The 20,341-nt window shown below is 43.0% G+C and overlaps 1 protein-coding gene across 1 annotated transcript in view; it reads right to left on the bottom strand.

Annotated features, from left to right (window-relative positions):
• Positions 1 to 7,266: 7,266 nt before the first annotated feature.
• LOC119772118 (protein-glutamine gamma-glutamyltransferase K-like) overlaps positions 7,267 to 20,341 on the bottom strand; it is a 68,646-nt gene continuing 55,571 nt past the window's right edge. Inside the window, exons 5-14 of the mRNA XM_038268424.1 lie at positions 18,106 to 18,224; positions 17,922 to 18,029; positions 11,629 to 11,806; positions 11,412 to 11,550; positions 11,145 to 11,337; positions 10,881 to 11,034; positions 10,454 to 10,738; positions 7,936 to 8,096; positions 7,707 to 7,843; positions 7,267 to 7,596 (exon numbers count right to left, since the gene is read on the bottom strand). Coding sequence (XP_038124352.1) covers positions 7,437 to 7,596; positions 7,707 to 7,843; positions 7,936 to 8,096; positions 10,454 to 10,738; positions 10,881 to 11,034; positions 11,145 to 11,337; positions 11,412 to 11,550; positions 11,629 to 11,806; positions 17,922 to 18,029; positions 18,106 to 18,224 — 1,634 coding nt within the window. The 3' untranslated portion in view covers positions 7,267 to 7,436. The remainder of the gene's footprint in view (positions 7,597 to 7,706; positions 7,844 to 7,935; positions 8,097 to 10,453; positions 10,739 to 10,880; positions 11,035 to 11,144; positions 11,338 to 11,411; positions 11,551 to 11,628; positions 11,807 to 17,921; positions 18,030 to 18,105; positions 18,225 to 20,341) is intronic.

The following is a 20,341-nucleotide window of genomic DNA, read 5'->3' as shown; positions in this document are numbered from 1 at the left end:
CTACAAATTATTTTCCAGTTCTGTAGCAAATTTACTTTAAATCTGGAGTTTCATTGGGTCTTTAAAACATATTAATGTAATGGATTTGAAGGGTTATCATACAGTAGTAGCCATTCAAAATTTCCCCACTTTCCTTGCATGGTCCTTGGCTGGTCCTTGGTGGTCCTTGGGTGGTCCTTGGCTGGCCCTTGGCTGGTCTTTGGTTGGTCCTTGGCTGGTCTTTGGTTGGTCCTTGGCTGGTCCTTGGTTGGTCCTTGGCTGGTCCTTGGTTGGTCCTTGGTTTGTCCTTGTCTGGCCCTTGGTTGGTCCTTGGCTGGCCCTTGGCTGGTCCTTTGGTGGGCTGGCCCTTGGCTGATCTTTGGGTGGCCCTTGACTGGTGCTTGGGTGGCCCTTGGCTGATCTTTGGGTGGTCCTTGGGTGGTCCTTGGCTGATTCTTGGGTGGTCCTTGGGTGGTCCTTGGCTGATCTTTGGGTGGTCCTTGGGTGGTCCTTGGCTGATCTTTGGGTGGTCCTTGGATGGTTCTTGGGTGGTCCTTGGCTGGCCCTTGGCTGATCTTTGGGTGGCCCTTGGGTGGTCCTTGGCTGGTCCTTGGGTGGTCCTTGGCTGGTCCTTGGCTGATCTTTGGGTGGCCCTTGGCTGGTGCTTGGGTGGCCCTAGGCTGATCTTTGAGTGGCCATTGGCAGGTCCCTGGGTGGTCCTTGGCTGGTGTTTGGCTGGTCCTTGGCTGATCTTTGGGTGGTCCTTGGGTGGTCCTTGGCTGATCTTTGGCTGGTCCTTGGCTGATCTTTGGGTGGTCCTTGGGTGGTCCTTGGCTGATCTTTGGGTGGTCCTTGGGTGGTCCTTGGCTGATTCTTGGGTGGTCCTTGGCTGATCTTTGGGTGGTCCTTGGATGGTTCTTGGGTGGTCCTTGGCTGGCCCTTGGCTGATCTTTGGGTGGTGGCCCTTGGGTGGCCCTAGGGTGGTCCTTGGGTGGTCCTTGGCTGGTCCTTGGGTGGTCCTTGGCTGGTCCTTGGGTGGTCCTTGGCTGGTTCTTGGGTGGTCCTTGGCTGATCTTTGGGTGGCCCTTGGCTGGTGCTTGGGTGGCCCTAGGCTGATCTTTGATTGGCCCTTGGCAGGTCCCTGGGTGGTCCTTGGCTGGTGTTTGGCTGGTTCTTGGCTGATCTTTGGGTGGCCCTTGGCTGATCTTTGGGTGGCCCTTGGTAGGTCCTTTGGTGGTCCTTGGCTGGTGTTTGGCTGGTCCTTGGCTGATCTTTGGGTGGCCCTTGGGTGGCCCTTGGCTGATCTTTGGGTGGTCCTTGGCTGGTCCTTGGGTGGGCCTTGGCTGGTCCTTGGCTGATCTTTGGGTGGTCCTTGGCTGATCTTTGGGTGGCCCTTGGTAGGTCCTTTGGTGGTCCTTGGCTGGTGTTTGGCTGGTCCTTGGCTGATCTTTGGGTGGCCCTTGGGTGGCCCTTGGCTGGTCCTTGGGTGGGCCTTGGCTGGTCCTTGGCTGATCTTTGGGTGGTCCTTGGCTGATCTTTGGGTGGCCCTTGCCTGATCTTTGGGTGGTCCTTGGCTGGTGCTTGGCTGGTCCTAGGCTGATCTTTGGGAAGTCCTTGGGTGGTCCTGGGGTGGGCCTTGGCTGGTCCTTGGGTGATCTTTGGGTGGCCCTTGGCTGATCTTTGGGTGGTCCTTGGCTGATCTGTGGGTGGTCCTTGGCTGGTGCTTGGCTGGTCCTAGGCTGATCTTTGGGAAGTCCTTGGCTGGTCCTTGGGTGGGCCTTGGCTGGTCCTTGGCTGATTTTTGGGTGGTCCTTGGCTGATCTTTGGGTGGTCCTTGGCTGATCTATGGGTGGCCCTTGGGTGGCCCTTGGCTGATCTTTGGGTGGTCCTTGGCTGGTGCTTGGCTGGTCCTAGGCTGATCTTTGGGAAGTCCTTGGGTGGTCCTTGGCTGATCCCCTGCAATTCCTTTTTAAACATCTAAGTTTTTCTTTCTGTCATTAAGATCTAAAGAGAAGCGCCATCTCCTGGGCAGACGCTGTAATTCAGTGAAAGGGTTGAGTCACAGTAAAAATATATGTTGGGTTCATGGAGGGATTTTTTCTGGGAGTTGCAGGGAAGTGGGCTGCCATTCGGCTGCCGTTTGACTGGGAAGGGCCATTTTGAACGGCTGCTACTGTACAGTACTTTACAGTCGGCCACCTTGAGGTGGTCATGGGCAAATCCTGCTGTTGAAGCAGAGATACCAACCTCATAGACACTGCCAACATGTGAAAACAAGGGAGTTGCTCTTCTTCTTCTTTCAGATTGAAGAGTCTGACCAGCGCGATCTCTCGGCGCTGAGTCTGACGTGGTTTTTACATACGGTGTGAGCAGGTAGATCGTATCAGAGCGTCGGGTTGCACACTGTGAGAACCAACATCATGAGCTGAGAACTTTTACACCCTGTGGGTTCGTCGTACAGTGTGAGCCATTCCAAATAAAGCATCTGACCCTCATGATGCTCCGTGTCTTTTAACAGCTGATTTTCTCTAAAATGTTGATCCTTACAGGTCCTCCAAAGCTCTGTTTGCTCTTCTGCTTCCATTTTTTGAAGACGGGCTGAACTGTATTATATCTGTGTTTTATCCCATAGTTTAAAACTGTGTTTAAAGTACAGGATATGGATTAATAACCTAAACCTGCTTCAAAGTGTTCTCTGACATCCCCAGAAGCAGACATAGAAAAAGTAGCATAGATACAAAAGGCAACTGTCAACCAGCTCCACAGGCGGCCCCGTCCAGGAAACACACAGCCAGGCAGACGAGCTCCGAGCCAGCTCCCATGTCAGAGGATGAAGAGAGCACATCCAGTTAGTCACAGTCAGAGAAACAGGACTACACTGGAAAACAGGCCAAGCTCCAACATCTAGAAACAAAGGTGTTGATGGCAGCAGCACAGCTGATATTTCTCTCCAGGATGGAGTCACAGCCAAACAATTCTGACAATTGTTGGAGGCTTTTACAGAGCAGCTGCATTTAGATTTTACACTAGTGGACTTCATTTACCAATTAGATGATGTCAGATGGAAACTGGTTAAACTGTATTTTATACAAGGGTATCAAAGAAAGCAGAGCTTAATAGAGATGCTGATACTATTCATAATTTTCTACCTTACCAAACACTTGACTGCACAATTCTATGTTAATCAGTTAGATAAAATCCTTATTCATTTTCATAGTCTGTTCCTGAACCATGACAAAATATACCAGTGCAATCTTTTGAAAGATTGCACTGGTATATTGCAAATGGCAAATTGAGATGGAGTACCAGTATCTGAAACTCAGCAGCATTCCCTGAGTGCTGACTTAAAGGCTTTCACAGCCATTGATATTGAAGACCAGTACAGCAGAGATCATAAGTGTCACCCAGAGCAAACTTAAACCAATATCCAACACTGGGAAATAAAAAGACAACGCTTCTTGGCTGTCCCAGAGCATCTGAGACAACATCTGAAAGACAGCACAACATGAAGCTCTGCTGAAGACTTGGCCTCCTTCTGTCAATGAGCGATGCAGAGGCTGTTATAAAGCAATCACACAGGGAGGGAAAGTGTCATGTGCTTTATGTAGGAGAGAAGAAATCTATTGAAGGCTGGGAAATTGCTTAAGCTGTGAGGTGAAATCATATTAAACCACATAGGCCTGGCCTTTTTTACCTCCAATTTTAACAACCAGTTTTTATTTAAAGCTAAATGACATAAAGATCACTCCTCACCTTTTTTAACTGTTTGACCTTGAATGTTCAGCCATTTTTTTGCAGGAAACATCTCTTTTGCAGTTTTCTTCTGCAGCCTCCATGAAGTTTCAATTTGTTTGAAGCTATCTGTCATTTTCTTGATGAATTATTGACTGATTTCTGAAGCAATTGCTTGAGAAATTCCTTGAGCAGACTATTGCTTTTGAGGTAACCGCTTTCTCCACATCTGACCTTTTTTTCTCTATATTGACTTTGCTGGAGTTTGACTGAAGGGGAGAGCGCTTTGAAGCAAAAACCTGCCTTTGTTTAGTAGAAACCCACGTTCTAGAGTGGCAGACAAATTGATGTGTGATTTGAATTCTAAAAAAAATGTTTTTCTGTAACCTACAAGGCTACAGAATCAAAACCAAATTTTTAAATCGAATTTTGAAATATACTTTTGAGGTTGAAGAGTGAATTGGGAGTCTTTTTCTGTTTTTATTATTAAAAGCTCAAAGCTGTTCATTCCATTCTGCTTCAGTTACATTTTATACATTTTTTACATTTCAAAAGCCTGAGACCCGTATTTAGTTTCATATATATATATTTTTTTTTATTCACTTACTTAATAAAGTATTCACTTATGCTTTCCCACCACCTACAAGGATGCAGAGAGTCTGGGTGAGAGGGATTGTTGACTGTTTGGGAGAAAAACCTCCAGCAGAACCAGGCTCAGTGTGAGCGGCCATCTGCTGAGGCCCACTGGGGTTCAAGGAGACAGAAGCAGACATAGAAAAAGAAGCATAGATACAAAAGGCAACTGTCAACCAGCTCCACAGGCGGCCCCGTCCAGGAAACACACAGCCAGGCAGACGAGCTCCGAGCCAGCTCCCATGTCAGAGGATGAAGAGAGCACATCCAGTTAGTCACAGTCAGAGAAACAGGACTACACTGGAAAACAACTCTCACCGGGCATCCTACTTTGAAAAACGACCACTAACGTACCAGAGGTAAGGGGCGCCGTTAATTCAGTAAAAAAGAGCTGACATTGACTATTAGGGGTTAGGATATACTCATGCTTATCATAAAGGGAAACCACTATTTTTCAGGGCTCCTGTCTGTGTGTTTGTTTCTCTGTTTGTCTCCCTTCCATCAGCAGGAGGCGCCTGGTTCCGGTTCGCCTCCTCACACACCTGCTGACGGTTACCTCGTTAACGGAGTGCTCTTAAGCTGCTGATTGCCACTACCTCAACGCCAGAGTGTTTGCCAGTTTTTGGTACTCTGGCCAAGCTGAGTTTTTCCTGAGTTAGACTGAGTTCTTGTCTCCCTGAGTTTTGACTTTGTTTTTGTCTTTGCCTCGCGGCAGGAAGTCTTCCTGCAAACTGGACCTTTTTGGACCTCCTCTCCCAGGAGGGATCAACTGAGTCTTAAACTCAGCCAGGGATTCAAACAGGAGGTTTGGATCCACTCTCCTTTTTGAGGACGTTGAAATTACTCTCTGAGCAAGGGAATCATCTTCACCATGACCCATTCAAGTACAGCAGGAAATCTGAGTGGCAATCAGCGTCTCTGTTCACCTACACCGTCCGAGTTCTGGGTAAACCCTGTTCCGCCCTCCACCGAATCAGACATACTCTGGAAAACCAACACACAGATTGGATCCAAGGATCCTTCACTTCTCTGGAAACGTGAGTCAACAACCAGATCCTCTTCTTCAAACCAACAAATCAAATTTCCCACTGAGCCTGAACTAATAGTCTGTCTTCCCCTCACCTTCCAGTTCCGGCTGAGCAGAGTTCAGGGAAACTCTGCACCGAGTTTAACATCTTCAATAAAACCCGTCAAACTTTTCATCTGTGCCTCTCTGTTTGGTTTCACTGCATGTGGGTCCGAGCCTTAGATAAAATCATGACACTATTTTGCTTATTTTTATTTTTCAATTAGTAAAATAAGTAGAAGTATATCTTCTAATATGATCCCTTTGTAGCTAAGAAGATCAGAACTGAACTTGTCATAATCTGATAGCTGACCTAATTGTTCATTTCACTCACCTGCCTAACTCTGCCCGGTTCTTAATCAGCTCTCATCTCATCCACCTGTTGCTTTATATTCGGCTCAGTCCAGCTATCGGTATCATGATCTGGACTGATTCCTCCACCTTAATTGTTTATTTCATTCACCTGCTGTTCCCTCCCTGCTGTAATTATCATTTATTTCATTCACCTGTATCCTCTGCTTTACATTCAGTTCAGCCGGAGCATTCGGGGCCAGATCATTTGTTTTCTGTTAGTCTGTTCAGGTTGTTCCGTTTATTCCACGGTTCATGTCCCGGTTCCTGGTAAATCCTGGTGGAAAAGTTTTGTGTCTGTCCTGTCTCCTTATCATGCACTGGTCCTTCCCCGCGGAGCCCTCTGGGTTTTGGCTCGGAACGTGAGGAGGATCAAATTTTATTCCCCTAAGCCTGGCTCCTAGGAGGAGACCAGTTTAAAGGTCCTGCTCAAGTTTTTGCTTTAAACGTCCTGTCTCTGTTACCCTCAACCACTGAGCCTGCCCTTCTGCATTTGAGCCTGTTCTGGTCCTGTCCTGTTTGGCTCAGCGTGGGGCTAGTTTTAAGCTCCAATAGTCCTAGCTTTTGGATGGAGCCAGTTTAAAGTTCTGCAGTTCTACTGGTACCATGTATTTCCTCTCAATCACTGGGCCTGCCTGTCTCCATCTGAGTGTATTCAGGGCCTTTACTCATGGAGCTCTGAATTTGCCTGAACGCTCAGTGTAAACCTGGATCTTTCTGTTCCTATTCAGACTCCTGGCTCTCAGACCCGTACTTGTTCTGAACAGTTTCCCTGACTTGGCTCGGTCTCCTGCCTGCACACTTGGGTTGCTGCATCGGGGACACTCTGGGAGGCTCCCACTGCATATCAATGACAGTCCACCAGCTGGATTCTGCCTCACCCGAGAGGATGGGCTGAACTGTTAAACCAAGTAAAAGACTCACATGGATAATCACCTTCCATCAGATTATCGTGGTCACTTACCTGCGGTTCTCCCTCCACAGTGTCAGTGATGGTTGGCGCCCCGCCTCCACCTGCAGCCGCTGCATATCCGCAGATCCACAGCAGCCCGCATTCTGTACCTCTGAACTGAACTTGCTGGTTTGTATGATGTCACTTAAGTTTTTCAGATCGTTGCCTTCAAAGTTCTGCAACAATGCAGTTAAAGCCAACCCTCGGATGTTTTATAGCAATTTGACATTATGAATGTATGCTGTAGTTAAAGGTAAACAGACTTTTGCATCATTTATTAAAGCCCAAAACACAACTCTATTCATCCAGCCTTTTATTAATACAAACCTTTTTGGAATAGATAATTCTGTATATATATATTTTTTTATTTTGTGGTAAATTAACCAAATAAATAGATGACTATAAAATAAGATGGAAATACAAAGCTTGTTTCAGCAAAAGCATAATTCCTTCATAAAAGCGACTCCACAGCCGAACCTCAGTGGCGATTGTGGTCATTTGAACAGCATTGATAATTCTGTTTGCATGCACTCGGCTTCCCCTACCCTCCCTGAATTAGCCGTCAGTTTACAATTCTTGTGCAAATTTAATCAGTGCAGCAGTGTAATACATTGGTAGACTGGGATACTGGCTTCACATGTAAATAAAGGGGGAAAAGGAGCTCATGGAGTAAAAGAATATGATAGTATGATGAGTAATTGACAGATAAAAATGTGCAGATCTCTATGAAGCCACACTGCTTTTGTCCTCCACATTGATGTCCCTCACACCATGAACCTGGGTGAGCTGCTTGCAGTCCAAAGAAGCCAGTAATTTCCTCAGTCCAGGAAGGCTGGGGACAAAGTGCTGCTTGAAAGAGATGGAGGCATGTTTGGCAATATCTCTGCAGGGAGGACAGGAAATGACAGCAGTGGTCACAAAAGGGAAAGATACGCCAGGTCACTGAAAAAAACCCATCAGGACTAATATTAAGTATATGTTTTTCTGACTCACCCAAATTCAATCTTTTTCCCAGGTAGAAGTCCTATTCCCTCTATGTGAAATATTACTGCTTTCAGCACCTGGGGGAGGGGGTTGGTAAAATGTATCTCCACCGCCATCTCCTTCCCTACTACAGCCTCCCCAATGGGCTGAGTGACAATGAGACAGAAGCACAGCAAAATCAGAGCTGGACTTGGATCTTCTGCTTCGTCATGGTTTCACGGCCTTCTGTGTTTCTTACCTTTATGACGAGGTCGGGGGTCCGGAGTCGGAAGCTGAACTGGGTGGCCAGAACTTGCTGCGTTTCTCTAACCCGGCCTGAAAGTGTCAGCATCAGGGCAGCCTGGTCTATCAGCTGGTCCTTGTACACCTTGTACTCCAGTACCCACGTCAAATCATTCTCTGGAACCAAACATTGGGCAGAGAGAGGAGAATCAGTTGAGCTTGGCAGCCTTTAGTGCCTGGAGATGGTGGAATTTATTGTTTTGGTTTGGCATTTCCTTTCTGGGCATCCTGTGGAGCTAACCCCTTACATTACATACCTGTTTGTATGTTTCTAATGTAAAGTTTGCCATATGTCTGCATTCAGCCTCTCTGATGCAGAAAGCTTTGTCAGAGTTACACACTCAGATACAATTGTAGGGTGTCTATAAAAAAGCTTGTTAGATGTTTTGTCAATGACTGCATTTAGCCTGAGGTCTGTACTTTGACTGGAGCGTTATAAAACATTAACATGTTTTTAACTGGAGCATCTTACTCCACATGCTTGCTGCAAATCTCACTCACCCTGTCAGACTTGCCTTTTGGCTGCTTCCCCTTTAACTTTCCTGTCAGTTTATGCAAAGTCTTAATAGGTAACAGTATAAATGCACTCACTATTGTACATGTCTCTGTTGAAAAGGTGATTTTAATCTAAATAAATAAATCCAAAAAGTTAAAGTTAAAAAACAATCCTCTGAACTTTGTTTCCAAGTTTGAAGACTTTCTCTTCTATCCAGGAAGCTTTTTCCATTAAAAATGTCAGAAATAGCGTTTAGTTCCAGGTTTTATAGAGTAGGCCAACAAAACCCTTGTAATGGTTTAGAAAACATGCAGATTGTAACTGGAATAATGGAAGTTCCCATAATGGAACTTGTGGAGGTCATTGAGGGTGGAGCTGGTTTTCCAGTTTAAATCTGCATGTTTTCTGAGCGATTATAAGGCTTTTCTTGGCCTACTCTATAAAAGCATGGAACTTAACGCTTATGCACATATTTTGAATTGAAAAAGCTTCCTGGATGGGAAGACAAACGTCTTCAAACTTGGAAACAAAGTCCAGTGGATTGTTCTTTACTTCAACTTTTTGCAATGAGTATGAAATGGATGACTGAGAACTTCCACCAGCATATTGTGGAGTAAAAAAATATTGAGGTTTGTCTGTTCTTAGCCTCCCAGGCTCCAAATGAAGGTCATGAGAGAGAAGAATGAGTCACACAGCCTCCTTCAGGGCATGAAGGGGAGGACTGCTGTTATTAGGAGATCCATCTGACCAGAGAAAGATAAAATAACAGAGAACGGCCTTGATGAACTCAAGTTGTTTTTCCTCCAATTGTTCAAGTGTGAGAAAGTTCTTTATGCAGGTCAGTGTTAATTTCGTCAACCATGACGATGACGAAAATACTTCATCAACGCCACTTTTTCCCGTGACGATGACGAGACGATAACGAACAAAAATTGTTTCCAGAAAATGAAAATATGTTGAAAAAAAAAATGATTTTCATCAACGAGACTAAGACAGACGAAATGTACGATCCATTGACAAATGGACATTAAAAAATGTAATTGTTTATGATAAATTTGTAATTGTTAATAAAAGTGTTTCTTGAGCTTCATAGAAGATCACGCGTTGTTCCGCTGTTTGTCCCTACATGGCGTCTGTCCCACAGCGCCCTGCAGCTCTCAGTCAGTAGCAGCATAGCTCAACTTCGCAGTCATTGCGGATACCGGTGTGCTGTTTGTTAAACAACGCCTGGATGTATGGAGTCATTTCATTTACAACTCGAAGGAAAACAGCGCAGTAAGGACGCCACCAAAGAGTCTGCGGCTTCAACATGGCGGGGAAGAACACAGCGAATCTCAGCGACATCTGAGGAGCCAACATGCTGCCATATGGAAGAAGGTAAGGAACGGCTGGGCCTGTAGTAGCAGGAACGGGTGTGTTAGTGCGTGCACGGGCGCATGCATGTGGCTGTGTGTGTGGGTGTGCCTTCCTGTTCCTGTATCTGTCTGTCTCTCTGTCATAGAAGAAAGATGTTCTACTGATACTCTGGATATTATTCGCTTAAATTTCTTCCTCCCATCTAGATTCCTGACACAGTGACACCACAGCCAGATCAGAGGTTGGCGAAGGAAGGGAAGTCTGTTGCAGAGATGCCCCCCACCCCTGACGCCAAAGAGCAGAAAGCCCTGGAGAACTGAATGGCAAAATTTGAACCTTTTTTCTTGCAAGAAATGCCTCTGCCTCAGCTTCCTAACTTCACAATACTTAAGTAAATGTTACATACTCAGATACATACTTTATGAAATGTTTAAGACTTGGCGTACAGCTTTGGGATCTAACCTCCCAACAACCCTTTACTACCTGTGGATTTTTAAAGAAGTGCTTGATTTTAACTTTTTTTGAGAATCAAAGTAAAGAGGGCTGAATACAAATGTACACCACAAATTTTCACACCTTGTGAAAACGTTTATAAGGCACCTTAAAAGGAATCGTTTCTCACCCTCATTAGGCAGCAATTCCAAATCAGCTTTGTCCTTTTTCACGGTGGCTTTGTGGACTCCAGTGTAGTACATGACGGCTAACTGGCTGTGCAGGGTCACTGTTCGCTGCTCTGAGCTGCTGTTCTTCAACCTGATGGTCAGCTCTGCATCTGCCCCCATTTTGGGACCATCGCCCTCCATGATCACTTCTAAAGTCACATCTTCTGCTGTTGGAGGTGAGTAGGCGGCTGCTTTGGAGCCGTAGCTACAGGCAGTTTCCACAGCAATACGTTCCTCCTCTGAGCCTAATAGAAAAACAGACTTTTTAAGCTTGATCCAAAACAAAGTATTTTAGTGCAGCTTTAGTTCAGCTCCTTAAATTAGGATTATTGCATATGCTTGAGTCATATTTCCTTGAAATGTTTCTGACAAGTATTTGGATTTTACCTTCAGGATGTTTGTAAAGGTGTGTGATGTCATTGCGTTCATCTGAGCCTACAGCCTTGGTGCTGATGTAGTGACCCACAATGTTCTTCTCACTGTAGATTTGACTGAATGTACCATCTTTGTTCTTTTGCCAGTATATTTTATCACTGTTTACCTGAACGTGCGCAGGAAGAGGTATTTTAAAAACGTCATTTTGCCTGATCATATTTTTTATATTAAAGCTCTGAATGTATGTTCTAGTTTATGGTGAAAATTGCAACAAACCTCAGCAAACACAAAGGTGGTGTCATGTTTGAGGAAGACCTGACCATTGCGGACAGCGGTGAGGGAAGCCGGGCCACAGCGGAACGTGCCCTGACTGGTTTCCTGCGGTGTGGCATCAACAGTCTGCCAGCCTCCGTTGCCATGAGGCAAGTCTGGACGAGCCATCCAGCAATCGGTCCACACATGGAAATTCCTAACAGCAAAGGACTAAAATTAGAGGTTTGGCAAGAAGCCATGCATGTAATAAATTTATCGTACAGGACATACCAGATAGAGTCTGTGTTAAGGTGGGTTATAGGCTCAAAATTCTCATCCAGGTAGACATCAGTTGTTAAGGAGACATCTGTGTCGTGGGCTGAGCTGAAGTTGGTCACCGTTCGAGCAGGAATGCCGAAACACCTTAATACTAAAAGAACACACCAGTGGTTGGTGTCTGTGGAAAATCTGTCTCTCACAGATCAAACAAAGGAAAGAATGAACTGACTTGTAGTGCAGACACCAGCAAAGACCCAACACTGGCCGAACTTCACGGGTGTCCCTTTACTTTTATGGTACGCTTGCAGGATTTCCATACTTCCGCTCCACACAGTGGGGGAGGTTCCCAGTGAATACTCTCCTGACCAGTTTCCCTCCACAACACCAAGGTCATCAGGAGAATTTACCTAGAAGTCAAGATATGATTACAGTTCAGGATTCAAAGCTGTAGCGTTTGTTGTACACAAAAAATGTTTCATAGGGGGGGCAAGATGGGGCCACTAAAAATCTTGGGGTGGCCACTGAAACTAAATGCCATAATTTAAGGGTCTGAATCTACTATAGCGGCAAACCTGTCTGTAGAAACCATAGACTTCAGTAAACATCTACTTATATCTTGGTTTATTGTTTGACTTTTAATGTTACGTCGCTGGCTGTGCAGAATGGGATAAAATGCTAAACTGATGCTAATATAATTTACCCTGGTGGGTGGGGTGGCCAGTGGGCCCTGGTGGCGCCACTGTGCACAAGTAACCATAAAGGGTCTCTTTCTTTTTTATTTATTTATTTTTTAACAACACTAGTGGCTCATTTTTTATGAAGGTAGATTTGTTTCTTTATCGTTCAATCTATAAAGAGTTTGCTTCAATCAAATAATATATTTTCAATTAAAAAAAACTTCACTTCATTCAAAAAAATACTTTTCAATCAAGTATTTGAAAGCAAAAATATATTTGAGACTCAAAAAAATAAATTTGAACACAGCTTTTCTTTGATTGAAAATGTTTTATTTATGATTGAAACAACTTTTTGGGAATTGAATGATTAAGACACAAATGTCGTACCCATGAATGGCCCAAACACAAAATAGATTAATGCAACCAAAGACAACATTTTCAATAATAAAAAAATAAGTGTTCAATTTTTGGAGTCTCAAATATTTTATTTGCATTCAAAAACTATTTTTTTATGATTGAAAACTTTTATCTTTTCATTGAAGTTAATTTTTTTTTTTATTGATTCTGTTCTTTGTATGTTTGAAGCAACTTCTTTTTTGGTTGAATAATAAAGACACAAATGTCCTACCCATTATATGGTCCAATCAAAAAACAAAGTTACTTCAATTAAAAAAGTTATTAAACAAAAAAGACTGGACTTCTATCAAATAATAACGGTTCTGCACATGTGCAAACAGAGATATATCTGGGTTTCCATAAATTATTAAATTATGGTACTAAAATAAATTATTTCTGTCCTTAACTCACTAGAGAATGCTAAAACACATCTTTAATAAGAAGCTTTCTGACTTTTCTGATACAATTTTGAGGCTTTTTACATTTTCTCTGTTTGCTTCTCTGACGTCATCATTGGACATGCTCAGAGCAGTCTGGCAAAATACGATTAAACCATGTTTATCCGCATTTAAGTTGTATATTTCTTTAGATTATGCACTATATATCATAATGCTAACACGAAAGGAAAACATAAAATGTTTAAATCCAAAGCCAAAAAAGTTGGCTCCGGGTATTAGCGTAGGATCCCTTACATTATTAACCTTTAACTCATATTTTAGGACGTTTACTATTTTTGGGGAGGAAAAAATGTCATGATGGTCCTTTTAACAAAATAAAATCGAGGATGTGTTAGGTTTCTGTTTCTGTTATGTTTTTCTTTTGAGTATTCTGTCTTTCCTTACTCCTTGATTTCTAGTGTTTAGTTTTCTTTTCACCATGTTTCATTATCCTAGTTATTTGATTATTATTTTGTTGTTTTCTTATTAGTTCCTGTCTTCCAGGTTTTCCATTTGTTGTCCTCTGCTGCCCTCTTGTGTCCTCTTTCCCTTGCTCTGTTTTCCGCTTTGTCCTCACCTGTTTCTTATCCCCTCGTTAGCCCTCTCTTTGTCTCTGTCCCCTTTAAAAGCCCTCCCTCTTCAGTTCCTGTTGGCTTGATCCTCGTCTAACGTCTGTCTCCGTACCTCGTCTCTCCCTGGCTCCTAGAGTTTGGTTTTCCCCTGATGTCTCCCTGGTTCTGGTTCATCTGTTATTTCTGTTGGATTTTTGATTCCTGCCTCAGTTCCTGAATCCACCTAAATTCACCTCTGCCTACTTGCCTCTGCATTTGGGTCCTCATACCAACATCAAACCCTGACAGGATGACCCAGATGGATATCTGGATGCGCAAATGAGCTGATAGCGCAGGAGGGATCGTGCTTGCGGGACGGATCTGGTACTGACAGGTCGCATTGGTCCAGTCGCCATTGTCAATGAATGACCTCCGTAACCGGAAGAGAAACACGCCACCCAACACACCCACAACTTAGCTAGTTCCTGATTGGCCCTCTGGCCTTGTGGCGTGGAATAACATAGCGCAGACCACGCTTCAATTGGGCATAAATCAAAAATATCTGCGACACGCTGCTGCGGGAGGATAACCAGACCTTAAGGGGCCGATGTAACAGCTCAGATATTGTCTCTGATTTCAATAAATGATGTCAGCTGATTTCAACATGAAACCTGCAGCCATTAAATCTTATCTAGTTGTATTTAAACCATCTAGTTTTAGACCCTGACAAACCTCCCGTATTAAATCCTTAAAGAAGACTAAATTAAAAATTTTAAATATATATTCTGCATAAAAAAAGTAATTAATGCAAAAAATCAGAAAACCTAAACTTAAGTAGTTTCATGTTGTTTTTTTTCACCCTTAATTTGCAGAGATTATGTCTAAGTGTGAAACATTACACTGTACTTTGTAGCTTTGAGGACATAATAATAAATATAACAATATTGAATTATTTTGTTCCTCTGGCCGATGGACACGGCACATATTTTAACTGAACAGTGGGATATTTGGCGGAACAAGCAGTTCCCCACTAAACCAGAGGGTGGCAGCAGTTAGTATTGGCAGCCTCAGCAATGGACCCAAAAGGTCTGGAGGTATTTTACTGAAGAAGTAAACACATGAAAAGGGAAAGTTTTTGGTTTGTTAGCAAGATCAGTTGAAAACATATGAACGGATTTTAAGGACATCTTTTACCGAAGGTGCGCCTCATTCCAAGGAACAATTCATTAAAATTTGGTTTTGATCCAATCCAAGTTTTAGCTCTTGGTCACAATTTGGTGCAAAAGTTCTGCTTGGCAGAGGTCTGCAGTCTGCAAGTGCTTTTCTAGTCCAACATACATTTGGATTCCCAGAATTGAAAAACAAAATTCTTTGCACAAATCTAATATGTCCTTGTAAAGTAATTTGTTATACGGATGACACAGCACTGATAGAACATTACAATATTTTGGGCAAATGAAAGTCTCTGGCAGTAACCATGACAGCCACACATGGCCGTAGTCTTATACATTATTGCTCACATAAAGAGAGAAGTGAATACTATGAATTCCCTCAGAGAAACTCGGTAATCAAGAATTCCTGCGATTAAAAGCGACTCATACCGCTTCTTTGTTGGAAAAAACTGTCCAATTTGGCTGAAAAAAAGTTGGCTTCTAGATTCTCAAATAAAGTCTGAAACACATCAAAATCCGTTTTCCTTCAGGACTCGATATATACCCGTTATACCGACCAGAATAATGCTGACCTGGAGGATTATTTGTCATGCCACCAACACAGCTTTAAAAGTTGCTGCAGTCACTAGTTTTGCTGTTAATGGACTCTATTAAGTCAAATATTCAGACTCCTTTTGCTTTCTGATGATGAAAAGGCATTTAAATGTGTAATGGGAGCAGCTATATGTAGATTTAAGTGAGGAAGCAAAAGCCAGACTGCTATAGCAAAATGACTGAATGCATATTGTTTGCTTTGGGATTAAACAACCTTTAATATCCTGAGTCGTTGGGGTGGTGGGGTTATATCTAGTGTTGCACGGATACCGATCCAGCACTAAAATGGTGGTATCAGTATCAGCGAGTACCAACCAATAGGGCACTGATACCATTCGAGAGTCAAAGGTAGGCAGCAGCTTGACATGAAGCCATGATGGTGATTATTCTACATCCAAGTAGGATGCAGTTCTTCATAGATACACACATCAATTTCAAACAGATGGTATCGGCCGATACTGCACAGCCAGGTATCGGGGCCAATAAATGGCATCAGTGCAACACTAGTTGCCTCTAATTAAGTGAGATGCCTCAGTTAGCGATTGTTATAGTTTGGCCCAGCTATTGGACACGGTGGAAACTGTTAAGTAACAAATCTCTGCAGCTCAATTATCTACAGTTACTGAGTTGAGATGTGAACAGAGCGGTGCAGTGAAACAAAAGCTTTCACAAAAGCCATACTTTGTTGTCAGACTAAATTGAATAATATTGCTTAATTGTTTAGTATGCAGAAACAAAACAGTTTAGAGTCAGAAAAGCGGAATAACAGAATCATGAACACAAAGAGGACATGATCTCATCAACCACTGAAGCATCTGCATCATTGAAGAAAGATAAAAGCTGACGCACCGTGATCATTTGCACGTTTGCTCTGGACTGTGTTTGATTAGTTTGCAGTCCCAGAGGCAGTGCTTTGACGTGAACTCTTATTCTCAAGTTCTTTTATATGAATTAGACTGAAGTAAATATATGATCATTAATATGAATATCATACAAAATTCAGGGATTTTCAACTAAGGCATGTTTTAATAACCCAACATTACAATGCAGAGAAAAAAAAGGTTTTAAAGACATTGGAATGTGGATATAGTATGAATAATGAATACAAAACAATTATAGGTGTTCAAGATATTTAATTCATTGAAATTTCAAAGTCTGAATTTTGAATTTTCTGATTTTAAGAGTTATAGCTGTTTTTTATTTCTTTTTCTATTTGTATTTTTCACTGAAAAAAAATCTTACTGCTTCGTTTTTAGGTAGATAATCAGTCCAGAACAGAAGAAAAATAGCCTTTTGGCTAATTCTGGTGCATTTGCTGGAATGCTTATTAATGTACACTGTCCCTGAAAAAATAAATTAATAAATCTAAATCCAAACTAATTCTCAGGTCTGACACCGAAATCAAACAAATGAAGACAATCCTCAGAATTCCAGCATATATGATATATAAAAATACAGAATTCCATTGATATATTTCCCCAATGTGGAATAAAGACTATCCAAAAACGTCCCCTAAGAGGTTTAAATAGGTTTGTCATTCCAATAGTGAGAATTAATAAAGTTAACCTGCAGAGAAGTGAAAAACATCAAAGTATTTTGAACATCCAGAGAAATGCCTCTGCAGGAGAAAAGGCTAAAAAGTGCTTTCTGCTTGGATCTTCTAACCCTTGGCAAGCTTGCTTTAGAGGAAGACAGAATTCTGAAGTGGAAATCTCTCCTAAGGCTGAGAAAAACTTCTCAAAACCGCAGGGACTCAATCTCACCGGTATTCACTGCTGCTTGTTAAAACTCAGCTCTGCAAAGAACTAAAACCTGCCTTAACACCAGTGAATTCTGCTTATATATTTTATTGTTTTCCTTTTATTTTGTTGATGTTTCAATGTTAGATGGCCTGTTGGCCGTAAAAAGAAGATTGCAGTCAGTTCTCTGTCAGTTCTAATCAGGCTCTTTTCAATAAGTACTATTTTACAGCATAGCATAATAAATTCTATTCAGTTTATTTCTATAGCTCCAATTCACATCATGTCATCTCAGGTCACTTTCCAGTTCACCAGATCATCCAGTCAGATTGATTCAAAGTTTTCTATCTAAGGAAAACCAGCTGATTGCATCGACTCATTGACTCTTCAGCAATCCCTCACACTAAGCATGCTTGTAGCGACAGTGGAGAGGAAAAACTCCCTTTGAACAGGAAGAAACCTCCAGCAGGACCAGGCTCAGTGTGAGCGGCCATCTGCTGAGGCCCACTGGGGTTCAAGGAGACAGAAGCAGACATAGAAAAAGAAGCATAGATACAAAAGGCAACTGTCAACCAGCTCCACAGGCGGCCCCGTCCAGGAAACACACAGCCAGGCAGACGAGCTCCGAGCCAGCTCCCATGTCAGAGGATGAAGAGAGCACATCCAGTTAGTCACAGTCAGAGAAACAGGACTACACTGGAAAACAGGCCAAGCTCCAACATCTTTAAACAAAGGTGTTGATGGCAGCAGCACAGCTGATATTTCTCTCCAGGATGGAGTCACAGCCAAACAGGAACAGACCAGATGAAGCTACTAAATACTAAGGAAGCCTATATAGACCACTAAAAGCAGTGGATTTCCAGATAAAAACCATTCATAATGGTTGGTGTTTTATGGTGTTTTTGGAATGTTTTAAGAATAAAAGAAGAGGGTGCAGAGAGGAGCGGCTTTCTCACCATGGCTGAGATGATTCGGGCCACATTGATGGGGTCTCCCCAACCAGAGTTTGGAGTTTGACTCTTTTCCAGCAGGAAGAGGCAAGCAGCGAGGATCCCGTTATCAAACTGGGAGCAGCACGGAACAGGAGTTAACTTTGGCTTTTCCATCCACCGAGCACCGATACTGGTACAGCCCTCTCACCTGTCCGTAGTCCCACGTCCTCGCTCCAATCTGTTGCTGCGTGCCGTAATAGATCCGTCCCACATCATTTAGGACGTACTCCTTCCTCTCCTCCTCTGAGTCCATGAACACGGGGTCATCTAGCAAACCAGGTAATAACAGTTAATCCATGAAATATAGCATTCATGCAGTCATTTAGTTAAACTATTTGGCCTGGAAGTTATGCTGTAATCACATCCTTAAAGTGGCTGGCAGGTTAGAGCATTCATTCGTGTTTGATTTAAGGCTTTCTTTTCATTGTGAGGATGCTTTATTTTATGCTCCATCCAGCCTGTAAGCATTTAGCTGCAACCACTGGCAAACGGATGTCGTAATCATGCATACATTAAGCATAAATCTCTGCCTCCTACACATTTGTTGGAAAATGTGATGCTGTGACTGTTATGAGATGGAAATCTTGTTAGATGCTCTAGTGTAGCACAAACATCCCTGATAAATGTCTTTAATGAGTTGGGGTTAGGGCTAATTTTGCAATTATCTCTGCTTACATTCTTTGTTGAGAAAGACAGGTCAATAGTTGACCCATGATTGTGGTTGGTTTATCCAAGAGTCCAATTCTTTATGTTTCTTACAGTTGTTGTATGATTTCACATTTCAAATTTTCTAAAGTACCGAGTGGTAATGGTAGTGAGGAAATACAAAAGCACAAATAGTTGCATATTTGTGAAGTTAAAGGAAAAGGATGAATGATGAAGTGTATTTAGGTCTAAACTCTAACAGAGCCAGTCTAAGCAATGAACTCTTTCCAAAAAACGTAAAAATCAATCCTCTGGACTTTGTTTCCGAGTTTGAAGACGTTTCTCTTCCATCCAGGAAGCTTTTTCATTTCAAAATGTCAAAAATAGCGTTTAGTTCCAGGTTTTATCCAGCAGCCCAACAAAGCCTGGTTTTAGTTTATTAAACATGCAAATAGAAACGGATGAACGGGTCCCCCCCTTTGGAGTGGGGGTCGTTTGGCTTCTTTGTTAGCCTGCAATGCCCCATACCTGTCTATGTCTCTGAAAGGGGGGTCGTTAGAGGGAATAGTTGGCCTGGCTGAATAAGCAAGGTCCCCCGCTCTCCTGTAAAGGAGTTGGAGCTGCGATGAGAGCGGGAAGGAATCAACTCTATTGCTGCATTGTAGGTTTTTGAAAGCTGAAATCTGAGCCCCCCCCCCCCTGTTTAAGGTTGGTCAGACAGAGGAGGTGGACTCATGATTTGCATGTTTTCTTAAGGCTTTGTTGGGCTACTGGATAAAACCTGGAACTAAACGCTATTTCTGACATTTTGGATTGAAAAATCTTCCTGGATGGAAGAGAAACGTCTTCAAACTTGGAAACAAAGTCCAGTGGATTATTTTTTTTAACTTTTTTTTGAACGAGAATGACCTGGAAGACTGAAGCTGCGTTCACACTAAATGCAGCAGGAGCAGCTAGTTTACATGCAAAGTCAATGATTGACGCGTGTCAAGGTGCAGCAAAATGTCCTGCGGCGCGTTTTGAGCAGCAGACGCAGCGCGTCTGAGCAGCTGAAGCAGCGCGTCAGGAGCGTTTAAGCATCTGACGCACGCGACACGCCGTAAATACAGCTGCTGCTCGAGATGGAAAAATGGAACTTTAGCTGCTGGACATCAACCAATCAGAGAAGCTGATCTGGGAGCTGGCAGGGAGTCAGACGCAGCACTGCTGATGCAGAGCACTATGATCACTCCTCTGAAACAGTTTATTAACGCCTATATTAACTTCAAATGTAGAAACCTGCCGGCAGAATATGTTGGCTTTTATTATCCTGCTGCCTGCAGTTTGGATTATGTTCATGAAAACCGCTTCCAGCCGCCGCGGCAGGAGGCAACCAGGCCAGAGGCTGCTGTTGAATGGGATTCCCAGTGACAGCGCACCGCCAGTATGTGGGGGTCTGAGCGGCTCCGACAGAAATAATATATGAAGGCAGGATGATAATCTGGATGAACTGACTGCAATGATTCAGTTTTCAGGTGGAATTTCCCACTTGAAAACACATTAAAACTACTTTATTCCCACTGATCACAGCAAATATAGCTGCAAGGCAGAGAAAGGATAGTGAAGCTCCGCCCAACGCGCATCAGACCCACTTTTCCACCTGCTGCGTTTGGTGTGAACGCAGCAGGTGGAATGAACTTACTATCAAAAGATTTTCTTGTATTTTATGTTTTATCTATTGTGTATTTTCTGTGTTTTTG

This window comes from Cyprinodon tularosa, unplaced genomic scaffold (assembly GCF_016077235.1).
Source record: "Cyprinodon tularosa strain WSP-4 unplaced genomic scaffold, ASM1607723v1 ctg119, whole genome shotgun sequence".
NCBI classification, from domain to species: domain Eukaryota; kingdom Metazoa; phylum Chordata; class Actinopteri; order Cyprinodontiformes; family Cyprinodontidae; genus Cyprinodon; species Cyprinodon tularosa.
This window is presented reverse-complemented; position numbering and strand designations above follow the sequence as displayed.